This window comes from Dreissena polymorpha, chromosome 3 (genome assembly GCF_020536995.1).
Source record: "Dreissena polymorpha isolate Duluth1 chromosome 3, UMN_Dpol_1.0, whole genome shotgun sequence".
Taxonomy (NCBI): domain Eukaryota; kingdom Metazoa; phylum Mollusca; class Bivalvia; order Myida; family Dreissenidae; genus Dreissena; species Dreissena polymorpha.
This window is the reverse complement of record NC_068357.1, coordinates 71,099,095-71,126,244: the sequence shown is the minus strand read 5'-3', so window position 1 is coordinate 71,126,244 and position 27,150 is coordinate 71,099,095. Positions and strand designations below refer to the sequence as shown.

Genomic DNA, 27,150 nt, shown 5'->3' with positions numbered 1-27,150 from the left:
GTTTTAGTTCATATTATTTCTTCTGTTTTAGCCATAAAACGAATTCCAAGGATACAATCCGCTCCTATATTACAAATGTTTTGAAAATACAATGTATTGTATTAATAACAGTTATTACCAGTTCTCTTACATTCCTCACGAATTCGTCTCAACAAGTGTTCATAAAATACAGATATTTGACAAAACCCTGTCGCAGTAAATCAACTCATATCTGACAATGAGTTCGCCCTGTGCCAGCCTCCTTGATAATCGATTAATTCTAACAATAACCAGACACCGCCAAGCTAATCGAGAGCTCCGCCCATCTCCATTCTAAACACCGTCCTTAACGGTTAATCGACCAATACCGTTCCACTGTGTGCCATATGATCGCTTATATAGTAAACATTCAGATTTTGTACACCCCAATTGAGTTTTACGCTTTAGCATACTTTTATACATACTTTCGGATAGAATTCCATTAAATGTATCAAAATTCAACAGTCTTTTGGAAGTTGATAGTGTAAATATGGATTTAAATTCGAGTCGTTTGGATAGTCGACTTATTGACAACGGAAACTCGATGCAGCCCCCTACCGGAGGAGAGTTGGTCACTATTGGAACTCCATCCAGCGATCTCCTAAACAGACCGGAAATTAATCATAATGGAAATGTTGGGGACGGAAGCCAGAGGTCAAATAGCAACTCGCCGACGCCAAACTGTGGCGGAAGCGGCGACGGTAAAAATCTTACATTTTCACCTGAACAGGTTGCGTGCGTTTGCGAAGCTCTTCAACAGAAGGGGGACATTGACCGTCTAGCGCGCTTCCTGTGGTCACTTCCGCCCAGCGAGCTGCTGCGAGGCAGCGAGGCGGTGCTCAAGGCGCGGGCCACGGTTGCCTATCACAGGGGAAGCTACAGGGAACTGTACGCCATTTTGGAGAGCCACACATTTGAGAGCAGTAACCATCCTTTCCTTCAAAACCTTTGGTACAAGGCTCACTATATGGAGGCACAAAAGATCCGAGGCCGACCGCTCGGGGCTGTTGATAAATACCGTCTGCGCCGGAAGTACCCTCTTCCTAAAACGATATGGGACGGCGAAGAAACGGTGTATTGTTTTAAAGAAAAATCGCGGCAAGCATTGAAAGATTGCTACAAGGCGAATCGTTACCCGACGCCTGATGAGAAGCGCAACCTTGCTAAAAAGACCGGTTTAACATTGACTCAAGTGAGCAATTGGTTTAAAAACCGCCGACAGAGAGATCGAACCCCGACCCAACAGCACGGCTTTGTAAACAGGTTAGTATTCTCAATATTTTACTCTTTTGTTTTTGACCGAGTGCGGAAAGAAGGAAATATAAAAATGTTGCCTCATTTGCAATTAATGCCTACAGAAAACATTAAATGCATATATTTCTCTTTTTTTCTACGAACTATTTTCCGGAGAAGTTGTAACCACATAACCATACCGTATTTATGCCTTATCGTACATTTCATGAAAAGCAGCTAAAGTTTGTAAGGTTTCGCAGATACACAGTATGAGGTTTTGTATATAAACATATGCGACGCCACCGAGTCACTACTATTCGGTTTTGCTGTTAAAACGGGTTCTACAAATTATTAAACGTACGTGATAGTATTTCACCAAAACATACTGAAAGCCGAAACATTATGTCGGCAATAATCAAATTTAAATACCATAATAATAATTTTTTTAATATGTCTATACAAATTACGACCGCGTACAATCATAAATAAATATATTTTATATGAATCAAATTTATCACACGGCGTGCAATGCTCAGCAATCCGTGCGACCAGATTAGTCATTCAGAACTCTCAGCTGTAAATAATACTGGGTATAGTATTTAGAAAATAATAGCAAAATGTTCGCTTTATTCACATCTTCGATGACACTTTAATGTCATGAATGAATTTAAGCAAACACAGATGGTTTCTATGCTTCGCAGTCGTTTAATTAAACGTGTCAATAGTATTCACATTTACAATAACAATTATTAAGAACATTTGCAATTTTCCAATTAATATTTTTTCTTTTTCTGTTCGCCGTCATCTTCATCAACGACGCCATTATCACCGTCAGCACATTCATCAACATCATGGCCAGCAGCAGCAATGTCAGCGTTATTATCCTCATCATAATCTCACCGCCATCGTGATAACTATCAACTTAACCTAGACAAAACCACCATCCAATCATCATCATCTTCATCGTCCTCCTCCTAATCCTCCTCCTCCTCCTCCTCATCATCATCATCATCATCATCATCATCATCATCATCATCACTATAATCGCCATCATCGTCGTCGTCGTCAAAATGTCACAAGTAAGATCATCATTATCACAAACATATCAATCATATCGATCCAATTCATGACCAACCTTTTCTGAAAATAAAATAGTTTATATTAACATAGATAATATACATAGGTATTCATAGTTCTTTGAAATTTTCAAACTTCCTTGTTATCGAGACTTTTTATAACGAATTTTTTTTATATTTTTTGTCACACCATATAAATAAGTGAAGTGAATCTCACACGAACAAGGCAGGTGATGTATCGCAAGGCACATTGTGTGGCGTACCGAATTTCACAATTTTATAATCTTGAAATAAGTTGCCGTCTGAACATTAAAATTATACACCTGTTGCGCAGTTTGAATGAAAGGCACCTCGTACTTGCAAAATGCGTGACTGAGTTTTGTTTTACCTGTATATACATGCAGTTTAATTACGTGTATAGTATTTACAGTGAATAATCAGATTTTTTTTGGCCGAAGAAAAATCACAACAGCAAGAAAAAAAAAAATAACAATATGATGATCATTAATTTTGTGTCTGCAGCATCAATTACTTCTATTGCCACAACTTCTTTATCTTCTACTATTGGCTGCTACGACCTGCCCACTTGGTAGAGTGCTGGGCAACACATCCATGAATCGCGTGTTCGATCCCCGGCCAGCAATATAACTTGTGTGGGAATTGGTTATGAAATTCAGTCTGCGACCATTCTCCTCAAGCTTTAATTCAAGTTGGGCAGTTGTAAATTAAGTGTCGAAATAAGTATGTCCAGTAAGTACTGTTAAGCCAATTTTCCATTGGGCGAAAGTTAACTGTCCGGCGTGATATGACTGCAATTATATTGAAATTGGCGAAAACCCCAACAAAACAAATAAAAAATAAGCGATTTACTACTACCACTACAACAATAACAACAATACCTACTACTACCATCACTAACACCACAAGCCGTTGCTGGCATCCCAACCAGAACCACCTAATACTACTGTAACTTGAAGTATTTTAAATTATCAATTTAGGTATAAATTACTAAAATAAGCTTGTTTTGGAAAGAACACGTTCATCAATACGGTATACAAATACATTTTTCACATTGAACAAACAAATGCTTTTTAAATACATTGCACACACAAACATGCGTTGCTTTAAATCGTCATTTATGTTTTTATATTATTTATACATAAATATGGGCTTAAATGACTCGTATTGGTTCGAATGCACGCTAGTGCTATCGTTCCTTAAAACAAAAATATTACTAAAGATTGCATTATGAGCTAAAATATTATGTGACTGTCTTTTACTCCTCTAGCTCGTTAACAACTTTACCATATACACTTATAAGATTGTGACGGTATCGTTTCCTTCCCACAGACTCTTATGAAACTTAATTTAAACTATCAGTTACTGAAAAACATTGAATTTACATATTTCATAGATCTATGCAAGGTTTGAATGTAGATGAACCTTTATCAAATAAATCTTTTCCGCACATTAACGAGATAATAAAATATTAAATTTCAGCGGACAATACTGTATTTTCAACAACCTTAAGCGGCATTTCGCGTCTTTATAGTTAATTGACGTATACACAAAGCTTGAGTTAATGGAACGGGTAATTGAAATTGTCTGAAGATATGCATTCAAAACAGTCAAATAACGAGTTAAATGTTATTTTTTTTTTGTACACTTTGCAAATGTTAGGTTATTTTATAATACATAATCAACGTGAATGTTTGAATAGGTAGACCTTTTTTTTTTAACTCAATTAAACTCTAATTGCAAACAACTTTTTACACAATATTGCATTCGGAATGCAAAGCCCTAATATATATAGATCTATCTTTCAATATAAAAATTGAGGGAAAACATTTAATTTATCAAACTACAGTTTGATTTTGATGTGTTTTTAAAATGTAACGGAAACGCTTTCTTAGATGGAGAACAGAATAGTTTATTCAGACTTAAGCATGTAAAGCTAATCGTCATTTACATTACATCTACAATAACAGCATAAAGTAAATACAAAATATACATCATTTCGAATAAAGATCAATTTACAATATAATGAATAAAGATGTTTTGGTGTTTTCGTGAGAATGTAATTACCTAGGAACCACATGATGCCAAATGTAGTTTAAAAATTGCATCAGTTATTACATTATTATGCATCAAAATTCATTAGTGAATGTTATTATATTTCAAACCTGGTATATGAAATAGTTTTCTTTTTTATACATTCGTATACTTTGAATCTTTTTTGTAGAAAGGAAAATACATTTATATGAAGTCATATGAAGGAAATATATAATCGCATACATCCAACTTTATACGTGTATGTTATTTTCATTCGTAGTTAAAGACTTTTGGCAATATAGGATTAGAAATGCTAATAATGTTAAAGCTGTTTGATATAAAATACTACCTCCCCATATACTACACTAACTCGTAGTTAAGTATTGTTTAAGTATTAGTATTACCCCTTTGTTGACCATATATACGAAAACGAAACTATAGTACATCTATAGGGATATAGTTCCTTAGTGAATATTAAAAACTTGAAAACATTTGATTAAGAGAGCAATCTATAAGGTCTGAAAGTAATATCTCAATCTATATACACTAGTCAATTAATTTTATCATAACCCAACGTCGGCCATCTATGCGAAAACAAACATAGATGATCTAGAGGTATATATGCGACAGATAATGGCACATTATGAAAGAATATTTACCCAATGTTGCAAGTGTCATTTTATGGTAGAACAAACACAGTCATTGTAATTTTTAACATTTGAATATAAGTAAATACGCATTATTTTGCAGTACCTAGTATGTACTTAATGAGCACTTCGTTGTTTTTCAATATTTCTTTAGAACACTTAGTTTAGTTTACAGGGCGGAAATTTAATACAAATGCAATTATTACTCACAAAAATTGATAGATACTATAGTTTTATAAACAATTTTTGTTTTTATTTTCCGTATTAAAACATTATTGGCTCTTATAATCTTTTCTGTAACGAATACACGTTACATGATTATAAAATTTTATTGAAAATTTATATCAAACATTCAAACACTATTTTTTTGAAGAATTTGAGGTTACCAATGTACAAGGAATTTGTAAGCAAGTAGTGTATTAGTTGTCTATACGATATGTTGATATTGCTTTCAAGAGATGAACGAACGCTCATGCTATGCTATATCTTATTATTATATGCGTTTCTTTATGATTTGTGTAAGGATATGTTAACACATTATTTATTGTGTGGTATATTGACTTTATAAACCGATTAAAATTCCTTTAAATATGAGCCGTGCTCTGTGAAAATGGGGCTTAATGCATGTGCGCAAAGTGTCGTCAGTCCACACAGGCTTATCAGGGACGACACTTTCCGCTTAAACTTGATTTTTGCAAAGAAGAGACTTTCTGTTAACGAAAAGTACAATAAAAGCGCACAGTTTCGTCCCTGATTAGCCTGTGCGGACTGCACAGGTTAATATGGGACGACACTTTACGCACATGCATTAAACCCCCTTTTCACAGAACACGACCCATATGTAAGATCTGCAGGTTGTAGCATGTGGTTTTTGTTCCACATCAAACATTTAACAACAACAGGTGTATCGATTCGGTATGTTATTTTCGCCAAGTAATATGATTTGCCTATATTGCATGCTTTATGTTTATACATTATAACAGTATACAATAAAAACAAATAAACAAATAAACTTCCGAAAATTATTAACGATATAAATAATTTACTAATAGATTTTTACTTTAACATACCAAAGCCAGTCATTACAGGGAAAACGCTTAGTGTCAACGTCTGTTCGTTATTGAAGAGGTGATACCGTGTTAACTAGAAAATCGAACCCTTTTGAAATGATCTACACACTGATTTGTATGAAAACAATTGTTGCACCAGCGTTTGTACTAACACCGTATGTCCAAAGGTCTTTCACGCAAGATGCGTTTAATGGGGTTTTCATCGGGACGGATGTTGCGAATATTGTTATTTAACGACCAAACGCCGCGAGAAATGAATTTTAAACAATTTGGAATCATTGATGATACACAGTAATAAAAACTTGCTTTTTGGTTGCTAACTGTTTTATAGCGTTTTTATATAAGAACGAACTTTTATCAATATAAAGTTCTGAAGATGTTAAACAAATAAAATATTGTAACACGGTAGTGTTATCATCATCTGGTTTCTTTTTAAATACGTACTATAAAAATGTTTTTTTTTAGGCGGAAAGCGTCGTCCCTGATTTGCCTCTGCGGACTTCACGAATTGTTTTATCCGTTTTAGGCTTGACCAAATGAACATTAGATAAAGGTTCTTATATTGTACTCACTACTCAGGACGTTTTAATAATACATGCTGCATATCCGATCGTCATTTTTAGTATTCCCGGAAGCATATCGCGTATTGAATATTATGGTGTGAATGGTTATTTTCTACATAAAGTATTAAGTAAGGTATCATATTATTTGTTACGTGTGTTTATGATCCGTTTGATAATAATACGATTTCTAGATTATACAACACACATGTGGATTCATGTGTTTTGTTTTTTCAAGGGATAGTATTAAATAAGGCTGTAGGCAATTGATTTATTTATTATTGTGCTAATCATACTCAATTTAAACGCCTATACTGGTATTTATAAATGTAAGATTACTATTAGCCAGATATTATAAACGTTGTTTGTAACATGAAATTAAAAACATAATGATGACAAATATACATTTAAGTCTTGTTGGGCTTTTGATGTGTTCCTCAATATAACTAAATGAAGTCTTCACGTTATTAATTTATATACATATACTTTCTACCTAAACAAGATTTTGCTAAGAAGAGACTTTCTTTAAACGAAAATTATCATAAAAGCGGAAAGTGTCATCCGAGCTTAGCCTGTGAGGACTGCACAGGCTAGTCTGGGATGACACTTTACGCACGTGCATTAAACCCCCGTTTTACAGAGCACGGCTCATATATTATAATAATAAAGGAAAAGAAATTCAAGCTACGACCAGAACAGAAATCTTATCTGCACTGCAAGACTTACAATATATGAACCAGGTCCTCATCTTAATCTGCGAATGGCTATTGTGTTATAACTTGATGCACACATACATATTGAAAAAGTATTGGGAAAATGGCGAACTAGAAAATATGTTTCGTGAACATACAATTAAAACAAAAAAGTGTAATTTTCAACAACAGTCATCACATTGTGCTGCCACTAAACATGTTTTGACAATTTATCCTGAGATATTAATTAAAAAAACACGATAACAGATAACATGTTACGAACAATTGATATGCATTGTTTTATCGGTAGCCTTATACATGTAAATCAATTTATCACGTTTAAAATCACGGTTTTGCCTCGCTAACTGAAGTAAGTCTATTATTTCCATTGAATTAATTTCCATTATTTCATGTAAAGCGGCACATATGTTACACGTTCATCAATGGAACTTTGTCACTAGTGCTGTCACGGCCCCATTTGATTTACACACGAAGCGCGTGGCTCAAGCAAAACATGTTTGAAAGTAGAAAGTGTGTAAAGCATTTTCGAGTCGTCGTTGTTTAATGATCATTAAATTACGATTTTAGGACGTACAAATACACTCTTAAATAATGCAGTCCTGATAATCAGTAATAAACAATTGGAATCGAGTTTTTAAGAGTAATGATGGAAAATGTGTATTATTTCTGTTGTTTTCGTAAAAATAGTAAACTAAAGATCTCTTTAACCCATTTATGCTTAGCGTCTTGAAATAAGGCCCTGGCAAATAGCGTAGACCCAGGTGAGACGCCGCATGATGCGGCGTCTCATCTGGGTCTGCGCTGTTTGCTTAAAGGACTTTCTGTAAGAAATATTCTAAATATAGAAATAAATATACTAGACATCCCTAATTTTGGTAATGAATTGATCCAATTTAGATGAATGGGAGAGTCCACTAGGCATAAATGGGTTAATGCAGTAAATACTGCAACTATTTATAAACGGAATAGCAGGATACGCAAAATTGTGTTGGTTTTATGATATTGAATGGCAAACGTCAACATATACACAATATTTGAACCAATCCTTTAGCACGCATGTTGTTAAACGTTTTGAAGATTCACGAAATTTCATAAACGAAAAACTAATACTTAACTGGTGGTATTCAATATTCCAGTCAATTTAATAAAAAATTCTAAATACTTAAGTTGCGGTATTATTATATCGGCGTTAAGACAGAGGCAAATACATTTAAAGAGTCGATTATTCAACCTTTACGTTCATACTGCGGAAATTTATGTATGATTACTAAGATATGAATACGTTTGGTCCCTGCATAGAACTGATTACTTATGTTTTAGTTGAATGTTTGTGAGATATTTTAGGACTTTGATGCAAACGCCTAGCCCCTGGCCAATACCTGCGGTTTAAAGGTTAACCGACAAAGGCGTTGGTCAAAAGCTAAGGGCAGCCACTCTTGACACGAGTTGTCGTCCCTTCATATACACTTGATCTGTTCCGTAACCGGTAATTATGACTAGACTCAAGAGCATAAAGTGCTAATCAAAAGCGCCGAGTTTTACATACGGAAATCATAGTACAATGTCGTTGTAAAAGAGGAAACGCAATAGGCTACACCCCACACGACACTTGGGGTCGTTGTCGGACAGCTCTTGTATTAACGAGGGCCCAACAATAGACGTTGTTGAATGTCAATAGCCTCTTGGCAGCGACACATTAATAGACTTGCTATGACAACCTCGTTAGAATTCTTATCTCTACTTTCCTTCTATACAAAGGATTTCCAAAGAAGTTATGTTAAGATGAAAAAGATGCGTCGTCTGAGATATGTTTTAGCTTACCGTAATTCTTTTACCTTAAATGTGAACATTCACTGACAGTTAAGCAATTTCATAAGCATATAAGGAAAAGAAGGGTATGTTCAAATTTAATTTAATTGTTTTATGAAAAAGACTTATAACCCCAATAGTTTAGATTTGGTTTCTCAGATTGGATGTTTATTTTATTTTTTAAATCATTGAAATGCGTAAAGCCTGTAAAGAATATTCGTGTTTGATTGTTGTATGGTTATAACATCAAAATATAAAGTATATTAAAATTCTATTTAGATCTTTCTAAATACAGAATACTCGATAAATATAACACGAACAGACGGTTTACTTTAAGACGTTGCAAATGTATTTCATGATATTCTTTCACTCTTTATACCATTAAGTAAATCAAATTATATAGTAAAAAGCGAAAATGCTACACACGATTTGAATTGACGACAGTTAAAAAAGTATGTCACGCGTTAGACAAAACGACATTTGGCCGCTTTTCGATTTATCCATTTAAACTAAACCTCAGACATATTGCTTTAATTAAATCCCATATTGTTGACATGCATATCCATCGAAGAAGATGTTCATCCCTGTTTTATTAATCTAATAAACACAAAATAACAGTAATAAAATACGTGGCCTTTCCCGGAAAATACTGGTGTTCCATGATTTATTACTGCAAAATTAGTATTTTATTAATATTCTCCTGAAATTCGAAACTGCGATCATGCCTAGATTTTCAGTCGCCATTTTAATTACATGAAAGTTCAAAGGACGGATTACGCGATTTGTGACATGCGTCGATAAATAGTCGAAGAGAAAAATGGTATTTGTAATGTAATTAACGGTTAGGTTTTTTAAATCAATATTTCCATTCCTCACGTTTTCTTTCAGAGCTCGCTGACATGTTGTATTTGAATTCTGTCACATCTCTTTAAATATGTTCGTACAATATCTTAAGTTTGCATTTCTAATGGCACACAAATCGTCGCTATATTCAATCACAATCTGCACACTCTAGACTCATTAACATGGCCACTTGAATCTATTGACATCGTTCACAAAAAATGTTAGCAGCCTATGCGACTAAGATCGAGAGCGAGGCCACCATTGAATAAGTCAAGTCAAACTCAATCATTTATTCTACGGTGGAGTAAGCATTCACTGTTCCATATTCATTCAGATTCTTACAAAGCACTTAAAAGTACTATATCGCCAACATTTTGTCAACGCAGTGGCGGTGAATGGTCGACAAAGATAGACTACCGGGTAAATAACACGCCTCTCATAGAATACATTTTCGTGCAACGTAATTGATTCTGCTTCATTAGATCTGCTCAAAATTTCGGTAAATCGACGAAAAGAAAAAGGTCAATTGAGGTTAACATCCACTATATCTTGTTAACCTCAGATGACTCCGGGAATCGAGCGAACTGTGTTAAAAAGGATGTGAAGTCCGCCTATGGCTATCTCTCAGAGATGTTAACTCTTATTTGCTTCAGCAGGGGACCAAATAAGTGATTCGCTGTACCGTTTCTACCTTTTCATCGTACCGTTTAAGGAGAAAACGCGTCGGGAAGTAGGCCCTTCATTTCCGGCAAATTATCTATCGAAGTGAACTTTTTTCCGCCATAGCGGTTCCAATTAAATGTCTAGTATTTAATTAAAGTTTTTTTTTAAATACAAGTGTCACTTCATTATAAAAATAAACCTCACACAGTATTTTGATAAAAAAATAGCGGTGATTTTTTTGCAAAATAGTGGGCAAGGAAAATGGATCTTCAAATTTATCTCGAGATTTTTAATACTCTGTTTAAGATTAGTTAAAGCTGCTGTTTTAGTTTATGTAATTATATTTTTATGTTATCTCATATCATGTAAACAAATAAATGATAGAACATTCAATCTCTAAAAACACAGTAGTACAATTATTTCTATAACAACTTTATATTACCCCAAAAACGACTTTACACGAACGATTATGATGATGATGATAATAATAATAGAAATACTACTACTACTACTACTACTACTAATAATAATAATAATGACGATCATAGCATAAAAAAATAAATAACAACAACCACAACAACAACCACACTAATAATAATAATAATAATAACAATAATAATAATAATAATAATAATAATAATAATAGTAACAACAACAATAATAATAATTATAATAATAATAATAATAAAAGAATAATACAATAATAATATAACTACTACTACTACTACTACTACTACTACTACTACTACTACTACTACTACTTCTACTACTACTACTACTACTACTACTACTACTACTACTACTACTACTTCTACTTCTATAACTACTACTACTACTACTACTGCTACTAAAAAGAAGAAGAAGAAGAAGAAGAAGAAGAAGAAGAAGAAGAAGAAGAAGAAGAAGAAGAAGAAGAAAGAAGAAGAAGAAAAGAACAATGAGAACTCTTTAAAATAAAACTAGGAATTCTGCACGTGGATGTTCACCTAACTAGTGAAATTAATATTCTTATAAATGACGAAAATAAATCAATTCGAGAAAGTTTATACATTTCTTTTCAATACTGAAATCCGGTTTCCATGTTAATTTTATGCATTAAAAAAAACGAAATAAACTTTTTTTTTTAAGCAACAATGCCTGTCAAGGTGTCATTTGCGTCTAATATTTGTACCAGGTACAACAACAAAACGTTGTGGATGTGATGCGCAGAAACGATGCGCATTGTCCGCAACTCCAGTCGATATTGTGAACGAAGCAGTATGTCGCCATCAGCCCACCCGGCTTCTTCGAATCCTTTATCAACTTCGCCGGAAAACACTGAATGCCGATTATTGAACAGAAAATATATATTCAAACAATCCGTTTGAAATTCCTTTATGACAATAATGAGAAATGAAGGCTGAAAACCAACTAGATAAAGACCGCCGAGAGATCAATATGTGTACAATATTCACAATTGTTAACCAATTAATGATGAAATTAAAAGCTTTGGACGTTTGAAAAGAAAAACATTTACGACACACAAGAGGTGATCAATTCAAGAAATATTTGCAGTGAGTAATACTGAAATGATTTGGATTTGTTTATATTTGGGAGTGGAATAACCGTTTTGCCTAAAGACAAATTAGCGCTGTTCTTTTTTTGACACCAATTACATTGTAAATTCTTTGCCTATTTGCGGTTGTGACTGTTTTGAATTAGAACCATCAGCGTTCGATGCGCTGTTTAAAGTGTCAACGCCGGCTGTAAACATTCAGGCATTTCAAACATTTCCTTCTTTAAATCAAATTATAGACAAGATACAAAATAAGTTCATAATGTATGCCAACACGCGTTGAACGCGTTGAATGTGGTTTTTATTAACCCATTTATGCCGACTCTCACATCCTTCTAAATTGGATCAATTTAGTTCCAAAATTAGGGATGTCTAGTATATTAATTTCTATATTTAGAATATTGCTACAGAAATTCCTTTAAGCAAACAGCGCAGACCCAGATGAGACGCCGAATTATGCGGCGTCTCATCTGGGTCTACGCTGTTCGCCAAGGCTTTTTTTCCTAGACGCTAGGCATAAATGGGTTAATAGTAAGTATTTTGTAGCCATTGAGGTAAAACCTTAGTTGTTTGAAAGACTATTACCAGTTAATATTTTCGGTGATATATTGCTGTAACAATGTGTTCTTTTAAACGGTTGAATACTTAAGTTTCCTATTTAAATCCGAGAGCGTAGATACAAGTGCACATAAAGGCAGCCTTCCATGGCAGGTTCGACAAGTGTGTTACTTCATTCTTAATAACTTTTTAACTGATATTAACGATATTTAGCAATCGCAGACCCGTTAGCTTGCTCAGATTGGTAGAGGACCGGATTACAAGTCGGAAAGATCGCGGGTTTGATCCCCGGTCCGGTCTCAAATTTGTGGTGGGAATGGTCATGACCTACGGCCATTCTCTCTCTATTTCTGATCCAAGGAGGGTAAATGGTAGAAAGATGATAACCCAGGAAAGTGTGAGATGGAAAACAGACCGCTGCGACATATTGATAAAAAAGACATGCCTTTTGTGGATATTTCTTACTTTTGGACATTTGTTTTTCTATTCAACTGAGGCTGATATGAATTAGTCCAATTATTTTTCTGTAACATGGTACAATTGTCGAAATATAAATGCCGACTGCTGTGATTCGTGTTGGTGTCTGCATTTTGGCGAGTAACATTTTCTTTGATTTTTGGAAAATGACCGGGTAAAAATGATTTGATTGAATTTTATAACAAATAGTTCCATATTTATGTGATTAAACTGTGTTGAGACAATAAAAAACTATAACCAATGCGTTATATTCTACAGTTTGCGCAGAAATTTATCAAAAGTCTTTATTTATAAATCATGACCAATCATTGCATCCGGCGGATAAGATGTCGTAAAAGATCAGAAAATAAATTGGTGCAAAGTCGTAAAATTTAATGATATTTTGTTTTTAGTCCGTTAACTTATTATAAAACTTCGATTTTCAGACACTTTTATTAAAATAATTATTTCAATTTCTTTGACGGAAATCTCGGAAGTGTCGTATGAACGACGCGTGTTGCATTGACATTGTTCATTTCCTTCATTGAAACAATAGAAAACGGCAACAATGTACCTGAACGCTGGCTACACAGCGATGAATCAAACCCGTGATAACCGCAAGATAACGGAAAATTGTTAATGAGGCTAAAATATTAGACACCAGATTCTAAGTTGATGGTAATAAAGTTAATGAGAGTGTTGCTAATCTCGCATGCGCCATTATAGTCTCGCGATAGTCTCGCATTTATCTGACGACAATGAGAATAACGCGACAGACGACATTCTCCAGATGGTCACGTGGCGGCTCCACCCGACCTCGCTATCTGAGACGAGATAGAGGCGGTTAAAGATTGCTCCTAGGGTCAAAGGAAAAGTCTTGTGGTGTAAACAGTGTCTCTGCTCGGAAAGCGATTGCCATTGAACGTGCAAATTTAGTCGTCGTTTTTTCGAAATTACATTTTCAAGTTTACGACACAGTCAAATAACACCATACACACACATATAACAAATAAATGAAATATCACCATCCATCGACTGATCGAATAACAAGATAACGGATTATGAGGAGTATCTAATGCATTTTTAGTTTAGCCACGCTGTGGGAAAATCGGTCTAAATTCATTTGCGGAATGTACCGTCCCATATTAGCCTGTGCAGTCCGCACAGGTTTGTGAAAGACGACACTTAACGGTTTCAAGGAATTTCCGTGTCCATTTTCAAACGCAAATCCTCTTCAAGGGGAAAGTGTCATCTCTTGTCAGCAAATGCTGACTGCACTCGACTGATCTGAGACGATTCTTTACGCAAATGCATAAGTCCCTTTTTCTCAGAGATCGGCACATTAAGTCTTACATGTTACTCACTGTCCATCTTACTGACAAATAATCTCTCCTTAACTGTACTTATTATTGAAGACAAAACAGTCCGACGCGTTATCACGGCATTTTAAAGTATTTCGCATTTCAGTTTAAAATATTTTTGTAATCTCATGTTAAATTTGAAATAAATGTTTGTATTAATTAAAAAATCAGTCTGATGAATGGCGTCCTATCGTTGGTTTTTCGCCGATAGACAACGACAAATCGAAAATCTTTTTTTTCATATGAGCCGCGCTCTGTGAAAAGGGGCTTAAATGCATGTGCGTAAAGTGTCGTCCCAGATTAGCCTTTGGAGTCCGCACAGGCTAACCAGGGACGACACTTTCCGCCTAAAATTGATTTTTGATGAGAAGAATCTTTCTTGAAACGATAAATATCATAAAAGCGGAAAGTGTCGTAAGTGATTAGCCTGTGCAGACTTCACAGGCTAATCTGGGACGACACTTAACGTACATGCATTAAACTTCTATATCACAGAGCACGGCTCATATTCATTGCCGTGTATTGATTGGCTGCAATAAAAACATGACAGCTTTCACTATGTCCCAACTCGATCTAGCGTATAACACACATTATGTTGTATTTTCTTCGGTTGTGGTTCGATATAATATCCATTTCAGCTATTAAAGTAATAAATCACAGGAACAATAGACTGCCCTGCCCCTCGGTCCTACACCCTATTCCCCACCCTGCGGTGTCGCCTATTCCAAATAACCACGGAAAATGGCTCTGTTTAGAATTAAATGAATTATTGATTGTATAATGATGAACGAGATCATTTAGATTAATTACTCTCGCGGCGAAATAATTTATATAATAACACTATTCAGGGAAACTGCATTACATCAACTCATTACCTAAGTTTGATGTATTATTTTCCTGTTTGTTCTCAAGCGTCAAATCTTATAAAATATTAAATGTAAGATGAAATCCTAAAAACACACCTTAACCGACATACAACTATGGCAAGTTTACAAACTTCTTCTACAGCTACTACAACAAATGCAGCAACTGCAACACCTAATCTTGCTGCTGCTGTTGATTCTGTTATTACTTACTACTTAGGTGATGATGTTTCTTACGATGGAAGAGATGATAATGATAATGATAATAATTATTATTTTCATAAAGATAATGAAATCACATGACCTTCTATTTTTTTATAATAATAAATTCGTCCCATTGGTGCAAAAAGGTACAATGCACCTTCTTATTTCAATGTCACATGGTATCTTTTTGCACCAAGGGGGTAAAATGATGTAGGAAGTATCATCTACAGCTTCTACGTTTTCTAGATCCGTATAAAAAACTTCTTGCCATCGCCGTCGCATAAATAAAATGACGTTTATATCGCCAACAATAGGAGCGTTGCTATCTTTCACCTGGTCACTGTTTGCAGGTTTAGTCATTACTTCCCCGCAGAGCGCTTTATTGAAAGTCACAATTCATATTTGTCAAAGCTTTGTCTGTCATTTGAAAAACTCTTTGCGCGCAGTGAATCAGAAAAGTAGTTGTCTTTTATTAAGTGTGTGAACAGCCGTACTCTATATTGTTCGTACCTGTGGCTTCGTTCCCGGTGCGAAGATAAAATGACCTCTCACTTTTGATCAATTTCTTTCAGCGAGAATTTGTTCGCCTTTTGTTCACTTTGACATGCACATTTCAAGAGAATGCGGCTACTAAAAGTCGAAAGTATCTCATTAAAATTTTGTTCTTTATTTAATTTGGAAGTACTTTTCAAACGATTTGTGATTTGCGGTTACATGCCAACATACCAGACATACGTTTGAAAACTTCGATTGATACAAATATTTTTTTTTTAGAAATGACTGTTCAAGTACTTGAAATACTTCAGCGTGATTTTGTTACCAATACCATTTTTTATGAAAACGATACATATGCGCTGTAAGAGTAAAGTTTTTGCTTTTTTTAGCCCAAAACAGTATAAGTTTACTTTGTTATATAAATATCCATCATATTGTTCTACCAATAATTTAGAAATAGCTTATCTATGAATATACGAATTTGTCACATGAGAAGTCTAAGAATCATTACGCATATTTAAAATTTATTATTGTTTTCTTCATGTTAACAGGAAAGTTCGTATATTAAACTTACTTTATTAAACTATTACGTATATTTAAATATAATGTATCTGCGCAACAAGGAGATATGTTATAAAATGAAAATACACAAATTAGAAGAGTGAAATGAAGGTATATAAATGTTTAAACAGAACGAATGTTATTTCCAGCGATTCTTGAATAGTGCATACTTTGTTATATATTACAACAACAACATCATTTATTCAATAATAAAGCTTACCGGTATACAATCTCATAGCTTATTACAAACTTTTAATAACGTTTATACAACTCGTGAATTGAAACAAACACAAAATGTTTTGTACTTGAAACAAAACGCAATTATCCGATCCCCTTGATGGAAGTTGGCAGACATAATATACATTTTTCAAGCGTTCTATACTTTATTAACTTTTGTTAGGACGTTAATGATTTTGACTAGTTTAATTAGGGAAAATAAAATGAAATCGACTGAACATTTAATTACTCTTTTTAGTACAAAATTTCCAATAACGCTTTGGTTTTTATACAAAATGACAAATAAAAACCATCATCGACAGGCCTGCAAAGGTTGCCACTCTATACGTATATACAGTGTGTGAACAATTTATATTATAATAATGACAAAGTGAAAAGAAAATATGATGTGGTGTCTGATAACATTTATCGTCTGTGCTTAAAGACTGGGTACCATTTTACGAACATTTAATAACAGTTTTCATCTTCTATTGAGGAAAAAAGTAAACTTGGTGACTATGGAAACCGTTTTATATTCATCAAAGATGAATAGTTGTGATAACAGAGCATCCCTTTATGACGAACGGATGCTGGTGTGATATACGATAGAAGCCCGTCAGACGCACAATGAGCCTTCGTTCTTAATTCAGTTTAAGCCAAATTAAATGGCACATAGTTAACAATTTAACGGCAAGGTATTTATTCGTTATCAAAGTCTAGATCTATCAAAAGTCCGCGAAGGCAGCTTCAAGCAAAATTATGTACCGGGCTACATCAGTCAGACCGTTAACTTTTATAAAAATAATGAGTTTTTTTTATATTACACCCAAACTAAATTGATGCCTCTTCAATCTGGCCCTTATTTATTTTTTATCACATAATGTTGTACTTGTTGCAAAATAATAAACACGATATTTGCAGCGCATACGGATTTTTTTCTCAAAAATAATGATAAACAGCATTACATTGTGATAATACGTTACTAGAAAAATTATTTTTTAAGATGCATTTTAGATACACAATTGCATTGTTTACATAGCATTAAACGATTTATGTGTTTTTAGCGAAAAAGTATATGGAATTGCAAGTCACAACATTTTAATTATAAAAAATGGTACGAAACAACTACCCGGTTAACTGTTGTTAATGCTGTACTGTTATTACTGTTGTCTATTACTGTATGTTACACCGTGATGTTAAATATAAGGATTGCAATTGATAAAGATTCTTATCGATATTAGCTTATACCAAGCATACTCTAGGGAAATAATTTTTAACTGCATAAAATCAACAGAAACGTCCCACCTAATCAATTTACAGTTCTGGCACCACCGCCAACACATACGATGGTTGGTGAATGAATAACCCCGTGCATATAATATGATTTCAAATTAGGCGAGCCAAAGCAATTGAGTACGCAAGTCACAATGTTTTAATAATAAAAACTTACATAAAAAAACTAGCCTGTTATTAATGCTACTTGTATTATGATTATTGTCTATTGGTGTATGTTGTTACCGTTATTGTCTCTTAATATATTTAATTGCAGCGTGATCTAAGGCAAACTATTTGCAAGGCAATCATTTAAGATTCTAATCGATATAAGCTTTCGCCGAACATACACAAGGGGAATACTTTATTGATTACATAAAACAACAGACACGCCCGAACTCATCGATTAACATTTCTGTCCTCACCACCAACCCGAGCGATGCTGGGTGAATTAATAACCCCGACCCGTACATATTATACGAATTCAAATGAGGCGAGGTAAAGCCACCGTGTTCACGTCTGAAAGCCCGTGACATGAAAATAAAAGCTTATTAATGGCCGATCGAGCTGGAACACCTATTCTCTGCAATATGATACACCGAATAATATCGGCAGAATCAGATACGGTTACTTCGGTATTGTTAGCGGTGCGATTCGCGCAGGATATATCGATGATTAGTGAGATATCGCGGATAATACGAACATTAAATTTTTCATGCTCAACGCCTACTGAAGCGACAATGACATGGTGTCCGGATAGATACCTATCTTTGGGACAAAACCCTGTCATTTCAGTTATAAAAGGACCGATGTGTTTGCGCGATGCAATGCATCTTTTAGTCAAAAACATGCACCGTCTGGTGTCTGTTAACATGATGGTACAAAGTATGACAAAACCAAGTACGCGCCTTAATTTCCTATCATTATTGATACAATCATTATTATATATATCATTTAAACACATGCTATAGCCTGTTTCCCATGTAATATAACCATTAAGAACATTTCTATCTTACACATGTGTAATATACTTTTTAAGCGTTTTCATTGGCTTAGTTTTCGTTCGATTGACCAATCGCATTTGGTTATTTTGCTGTAATGACGTTGCAACGTCACGAAATGGAAACAACATTTGGGATTTATCATTATGTTTGCGTAAATATTTATTTATTTTGCTCACTTAAAAGCATGTAATAAAAAGATCTGACACTCGTTGTCATTTCATAACATATTTTATTAAACTCGTCCAGAAAATTCGTTAGTAAGCTCGCCAAAGGCTCGCTTACTAACACAATTCCTGAACTCGTTTAATAAAATATTGTAGGCCTATGATATGACGTCTCGTGCCAGATCCTATATATAACATTTATATATATATATAAGTAAACAGTTAAGAGTTACAGCATAACAAGAACAAGGAATGATAAGACACATAAAATTGTTTTGGTATACGATTAACTCCGTGTAAATGTTGTAAATATTTATTAAAATAAACGTTTCTCAGTAGATAAACACGACAATTATGTTTATTTGAAATTCTGCATATTAAATATAAAAGAAAAATATTGTTCCATACCATGTTTGAAAATTTTATAAAAAGAAGAAGCAAATGTTGGTACACCTGAAAGAATCGCATTTGATTATGTGTTTCAGGGATCTGATGGAGGAGCAGTTCCAGCAACAGATGCACCACCACCACCACCAAACATTCCCTGCCGGGCCGGGCAACATGATGACGTCACACGGTCACCACGACTACCGGAACGACTTGGACGTTTCCGTCAAAATGATTGACGATATGAGAATGAACATGATGAACGGCATGGTGAAAAGTGAACCATTACCGCCCCACTACCCATTTAGTCAACAAATGGACCACCGACTTCATTATTCAGTTCCGGCCGTATGATGAAACATCGCGTGATTTGTGTCTTTGAAGTGTCTCGTGGGCCTGTGAGAATGAGCGCCCCACGTTCGTAAAATCTCACTTTCGTTGAAAGTATAACGCATTCAGGAACAAGGGCGCATGCGCTAGACTGTCGTTCTTAAGATGGACATTAAATGGAATCTCTTCTGACGTACATGAATGTCGAAGCTTGTGCTCGTTTAAATGGAACGCCCCTTAAACTATTCCATATTCAAATCTATTTTGTAAATAGAATTTCTTTTGTGTTATTTAAATTTTGTGGTATACATTTCCAAGAAATGTGTTACCTTAACGATGAAGTTCATTAGATGTATGTTAAACAAACTGCACCGTTGATCGACAATCACATACAGAGCATATCGACGGTTAGTAGTGTATATTCTTTTCAAAATTTAATTATGTTTCACGAAGTATGTATAAATGGTGGTTTGAATTATTGATTATATATATGGTCAATTTGAGATCAATTAAAATGCATTCTTATTAAAAGTCAATAAACACATCTTATTAAAAAATAATAAACAACAGTACGCGTATGCTTTTTTTTAACTTTATTGTTTCAGCAACGGGTGTTTCATTATCATTATATTAAATATAAAGTTTACACCAACATAAATTTAAATGTTCATGTACGACTATAACGTAAATCATGAGGATAAATGTAACGGTGAATATTATATTTTAATTTTACAAAAATGAAACCCGTAAATAATATCCGTAACGTGTTTACTGATTCTATAATTTTATTTTTGTTAAAAAGAACGTTTATTAAGTTTTTAATTTGACTTGTTTTTATTTTTAATTTGCAATATTCAACAATTGTCGACGAGTTCAAATGAAAATACAAAAAAAAGACTATCGGTACTAGAACGGTATATGTAACGTTTATAAATATGTTATTTATTGTTAACAATTCAAACGAGGCAATGAGTTTCAATAAATACACATTATGAATTATTTTATGCGAATGGACATTTATTTATATAGCTTTTGCAATATCGATCATACATGTGCAGGAAGGTTAAAATATTCTTGTTTTATTATTTCAAAATACAAACGAACGTTTATGTAATGAGAATTTATTGAATAAACTAAGTTCATGTTCTTTTTAAGGCTTTGATAGAACCGTAAGATGATAAGCATAAAATGACGAACTACATATACATAAAACACTATGTCTTTTATTTAATTTTTAATTTTTTGACGAAACTGTTTTGACGTGTTTGTGGGTTAATCCATATTTATATTAATATTTTGATGCTTTGATTATTTAAATATATTTACCTGAGTTCACGTTGATAATCAAGGTTTCATTATTTTTGCACAGCGTACATTTAACACACGCATATTCTTTGAAGGTATACCTATGACTCTAGGAAAAAAGAGACATGCATCGCTGCCCTCCCTTTGCACGAAATCATTGAAGATAAACCTCATAAGTTGTTTACTGAATGTGTATTTATTTTGTCATAAAAACAATGTCTATGTATTAATTCTGTGTAAATAGTTTATAAGAAACAACAAAATCATCGCTTCTTATCTCAAACATGTGTTCCTGTATACATTTGGTTTAGTTAGCTTACTAAAAATATAACATTTATGACACTGCAAACATTTCATCCACTGATTATTTTACACATTGCTTTATTCACTTTTGGTATGTTGTTTTTCATAAATTATAATTTATTATTAAAAGGTATTTATGTGAACAAACAAATGTTATGCATCTGCGTGCATATTCTTTCATGAATAACTATGATGAAATTAAAAATGATAATGTATTTTAAATGTATTACAAACAACGAGTGTTTCTCTTCGTACAAGTGTTGAACCTGGAAGACTACCAACAACATGAACTCGTGTTTAATAGCTCTATTGAAACTCTCATACATAGTATAAGAGTCATTTTTACTATACATTTGACTGTGTCACATGTAAGAAACACATCATTTCGGCAATGCAACCCGACAGAATCTATACACTGATGTAAAGGTATGTGCAAGGATGTAAAACGTGTTACTAGAAAAGCAATTTTTAAGCGATACATATGAACCATGCTTTGTGAAAAGGAGGTTTAATGCATGTGCGTAAAGTGTCGTCCCAGATTAGCCTGTGCACTCCACACAGGCTAATCAGGGACGACACTTTGCGCTTAAACATGATTTTTGCTAAGAAGAGACTTTCTTTATACGAAAAATATAAAAGCGGAAAGAGTTATCCCTGATTAGCCTGTGTGGACTGCAAAGGCAAATCTGGCGCGACACTTGACGCACATGCATTGACCCCCTTTTCACAAAGTGCGGCTCATATGTATCCCAAAAATGTCGGGTAACATTATTGTCGAAAAATATTCCTAAAACACTGTCAGTAGATCAAATATTCTTACACACCGCCGGTCTTTCAATAAAGGCAAGTTACCGATTACATATACACTACAGCAAAATATATGGGCCGTGCTTTGTGAAAAGGGGGTTTAATGCGTGTGCGCAAAGTGTCGTCCCAGATAGGCCTGTGCAGTCCGCAAAGGCTAATCAGGGACGACACTTTCCGCTTTCAAGATTTTTTTGTTTTGTTTTGAGAAAGTCTCTTCTTAACAAAAATCCAGTTTAGGCGGAAATTGTCGTTCCTGATTAGCCTGTGCGGACTGTAAGGCTTATCTGGGACGACACTTTACGCACACACATTAAACCTACTGTTAACAGATCAAGGCCCATATACTACATCGAACATATTATACAGGCTAAAAGTTGCGATCAACGAATTTCAAAGTAGTGTGTTTTGAACCATTTTAAGACATCACAATAAGTCCAGCTGTTATCAACTAAAACGGAGTTCCTAGCTGAGAACGTCGACATTTCACAACTTTTACAAACACACATACTTGTGATCATAAGTTTAAACCTATTTATTTTAGCTCGATTGCATAGAAAGCCTTCGGTTTATTTTAAACGCCCTCGAGTCCGACTAGACTCTAGCCTCGACTAAAACCAGTACTTGGTGTATATGTGGAAAATATAAAGAACGCTCCCACAGTATGGATCGAACACGTTACCTCCCGGTCGGTAGGCGGACACCATATCCATTACGCCACGGCGAGCTGCCAATCATTGAGTAACCATTGAGTGATCATTGAGTAAGTATATTGGAATGGTCACAAAAAACACATCAGATGCTTAATTTGATCGCATATTGTTGATCATTTTTAGCTCGGCTGTTTTCGGAGAAAATCCGAGGTATTGTCATGGCCAGCTCTTCGTGTCGCGTCGTCCGCCGTCCACAGGCGTCGTGCTAAAACTTTGATATTTTGCTCAAAAAACAAAGTGCTTCCACCTACAATTTTGAAACTTCATATGTAGATACACCTTGACGAGTTCTACACGCCACACACATTTTGGTCACTAGGTCAAGGTCACTGTGACCTCTAAAAAAGTAATTCTGTCAAGCTTTCATTTATTCAAAACTGCACCCGCAGCCGAGCGTTGGCACCCGTTATGCGATGCTCTTGTTTCTTATTTAGTATCAATCAAAACAAATTGTAAACAGTTTCACTTATTGTATATTTTTATAGTGGCACGTTGGTTGCTGCCAAGCTGCCTTGACTTTCATGAAACCTTACACATTAGTATAGACGGCGTGCATATCGATCAGCCGTAATGTGCATACTATAATATTTCTTAACGGGGTAGAAGACATAGAAGATATAAACGATGAAATATATGACTCAACGTAACACAATTGCGAATAATTAACTTTAGGCAAACAAGATTACGCAGATGAAACATTTCGTTTGGTCTTCACATTGTAAACAAGAAATATCTTTAAAAAGATATACGGCATTGATGTTGTAATGTTTGCGACCAGTGAAAGGAGATGGAATGAAGCGACCATGTATTTTAATGAAGGTAGTGAGTGATAATAAGATAATATATTTTAATGTAATAACAAATAAAAATAAAGAACAAGAAGAGGTGAAATTGTATGTTTAATTGTCAATAAGTATTGTAATGACTAGGTTTTCATAATTGAAAGAGTAATACATTAGTTTCAATAGGAAAAGAAAACATATTCGCCACTGAAAACTTATGAACATAATGTTGGAATTAAATAAAAGATAATGTGTTATAATGTGTACAGATGTTAGTAGAATGTAAACATAAAAGACTCAATATTGCAAGCATTACAGTGATATGAAGTTTTTGCAGAAAAACAGAACTTTATATAAAAATTGAACAAAACAAAGTAGAAAAAAAAAAAATTACACTAATAAACGCAAATATGGATTACAATAAATCAAAGACAGATATATTTCCAACACCTATATATTTTTCATTAGTATCGCGGGCTACCGCCCCCAAACCCCCGCTTTGTCGATAGTGGTAAACAACTGCGTACCGGTAAAGTGCAATCTAGCCTGTTTTTGTAGTGCTTAGTGTGGCCGCTACGGCGTGTAAACAATAGATTATTTTAATTGTACAGACATGTGATTAATGCTATACTGCTTCGTAAACTAAGGAGAAACGTTTCGATGTAATGTTTAGACGATGTTTTGTATCATGACAGTTTTTAAATTATTGTAGTTAACATGTAATTAATAAAATATATTCATATTTCAGTTCAAATGATACTGTATACATCCAATGTTTAGTCTGGGAACCAGACTACCAATGTTTACGGTGATTTTTGTATTATTAGCCAATGCACAATTCGGGTTTATTCATTTCGGACCTATCATGAATGAAGGTCATCTAAGGTCAAAAGTGACGTTAAACAGCTATGCCGAAAAATAGTAAAACATATACACCACTATATAACCAAAACAAGTACACACACTCGCTTTTGAAAAAACATAATCACTTTTTATAGGTAACCTTTATTTCGTAAAAAGAAACTCATGTGTTGCAGCCACAAACTGCGTATGCTGGGCATGTAGAGTAATCACTGTGCTTCAAATACTGACATTTTGATAGTATTCAATGAAATATAAACGAAGATAGAGCATATTTTAATAGGTGGTATTCATGAAGTTGCGGATACTTTGATTCCCGATATAGGGCACTTCGGATAACAGAGACTTTCAACAAATTAAGCACTCTGAAAACCGAGTTTTATCTTCTACATAAAATGTATTTATGTATATAATGGCTATTCGTACCAATTTTTTTTAACTACTGATCAATTTGCATTGTCAAGCCCGACACATTAGGATTCTATGCATAACGTAATTACATACACATGTAAAATATAACCACTGGCGTTGTTCGTTTTCAAAAATCTTATTACTATTAATGTTTATAATTAATATTATAGGTGCAAATTTTAAATAGATTCAAATGCTTATTTCTGAAGTAATATATTTCAAGTGACGACCGAAAATAATTGTCTAAATAATACATTTGTTTTTAAGTGGTAAATAGCGGAATCCTACTAGCTTTGCTACCGTTCCAATCCTATAAACTTAAGATGTTTGTAACATATCTTGTACACACATTCTAGAATAAATATGTTTATACCAAGTGGTAAATTGAGATTAAGAGTAAACAGTACAGAAATAAAATGTAGACTTTATTTTTTTTAACGTGTGCAATCAGTGTAGTTTGAAGAATTAAAAGTGTTATTATGTGAATAAGGACAGACTTTCAAAAATGTATGTATAAATACGTGTGAAAATAAATGAAAGCAAAGTAGTACTTTGATAAACTGTAATCTGTCTATGTAAAATACATTGGGTGGGGTATTTTTTTCCTAAATGGCGCTATTGTGAGCGGTTTTTAGCGGGTTTGAGCGGCTTGCGAGTACCGTTCATCCGTCACGCTCTACATGACAGATCGATCGTCACGCTTGAAGAAGCATAATTGAATAATTAAATAGTGCAAGCAGCTCGATATAGGCTGCAATATCTACCGTTAGTTGTAAACCCCAATTTTTCACGCCTAAAAGGGCGCTCAATTCAGTGCAAATGAATAAAGGCAAGCGGTCATTATCGTCTACAGCAAGTGAAGCATCTACGAATACAAGCTTGCTGGAGACATCAGTTTTTGAGAAAAGCGAGCTCTCGGCCAAAAGTAGTTACAAAACCAAAAGTGCTAAAGGAAAATCAAAACCGGACCCCAAAAAACAAAAAACCATGTCAACTTTCGTCACCAACACGAAAAACGAAAATCGCGATTCAAGTGAATTAACAATAGACAAACGTCTTGAAGAAATTAGTAACAAACTATCAAACGTCCTTACCAAAGATGACTCAACATTTATAAAAGACATTATTAAAGAAACCGTGGAACAGCTTAAAGAGAAACTTCTAGGTAACGTCATCCGACGTATAGAAATTCTAGAAAATGACGTTTTCGAGCAGAAACGAGAAATTGAGCAGCTTAAAAAGGAAAGCGAATCAAAAAGCAAACAGATTGAAGATCTAAAATCGCAAAACGCAGCTTTAGGGAACAAACAGCCCTGTGACACACTTAACCACGAAGAATTCGCAAACAACACTGAACAGTATAGCCGGCGGAATAACATCAGAATAGCCGGTGTTCCACAGGACCAGGACCGTCAATCCTCCATGTTTGTGACACAAAAAATCGTCGAGCTAGTAAACTCGCATTTGAGAATCCCAATTCAGCCTTATGACATAGACATAGCGCACAGGCTCGGAAAGTTCAGACCCAACTCAAATCGGCCTGTAATTGTAAGGTTCGTGAGGAGACAGACAAAAATTGATATACTACAAAAGGCAAAATTATTCAAAGGGTCTGGAATTTATGTAAATGAAGACCTTACGAAATTAAATGCAGAGGTGTTGGCATCCGTGCGACTAAAGCAGCCTGACACCGTTGAAAAGTCGTGGTCGTTCGAAGGGAAAATATTTGCGTTGTTTAAAGGAAATCAAAATGCAACGCAAATTAAACACTCAGAGTTCAAAAACTGGTTGGAAAAGCCTTGGCCAAAAAAAAAACTGTACTCCGACTGTGTTGAAAACCCCGATGGTCAAAGATCCAGGG

At 34.4% G+C, this 27,150-nt stretch overlaps 1 protein-coding gene across 1 annotated transcript; it reads left to right on the top strand.

The window, feature by feature from the left end:
- The first annotated feature begins 421 nt into the window (after positions 1 to 421).
- Positions 422 to 21,257, top strand: LOC127874694 (homeobox protein SIX6-like). The gene is made up of 2 exons (XM_052419205.1): positions 422 to 1,281; positions 19,879 to 21,257. The coding sequence occupies exons 1-2, from the start codon at positions 509 to 511 to the stop codon at positions 20,132 to 20,134; spliced, it is 1,029 nt and encodes a 342-aa protein (XP_052275165.1). The 5' UTR covers positions 422 to 508; the 3' UTR covers positions 20,135 to 21,257.
- Positions 21,258 to 27,150: the final 5,893 nt, after the last annotated feature.

Coding starts and splice junctions, on each gene's coding strand:
- LOC127874694 (XM_052419205.1), top strand. CDS start 509: ATGGATTTAAATTCGAGTCGTTTGGATAGTCGACTTATTGACAACGGA. Junction 1,282..19,878: donor CAGCACGGCTTTGTAAACAG/GTTAGTATTCTC, acceptor TATGTGTTTCAG/GGATCTGATGGAGGAGCAGT.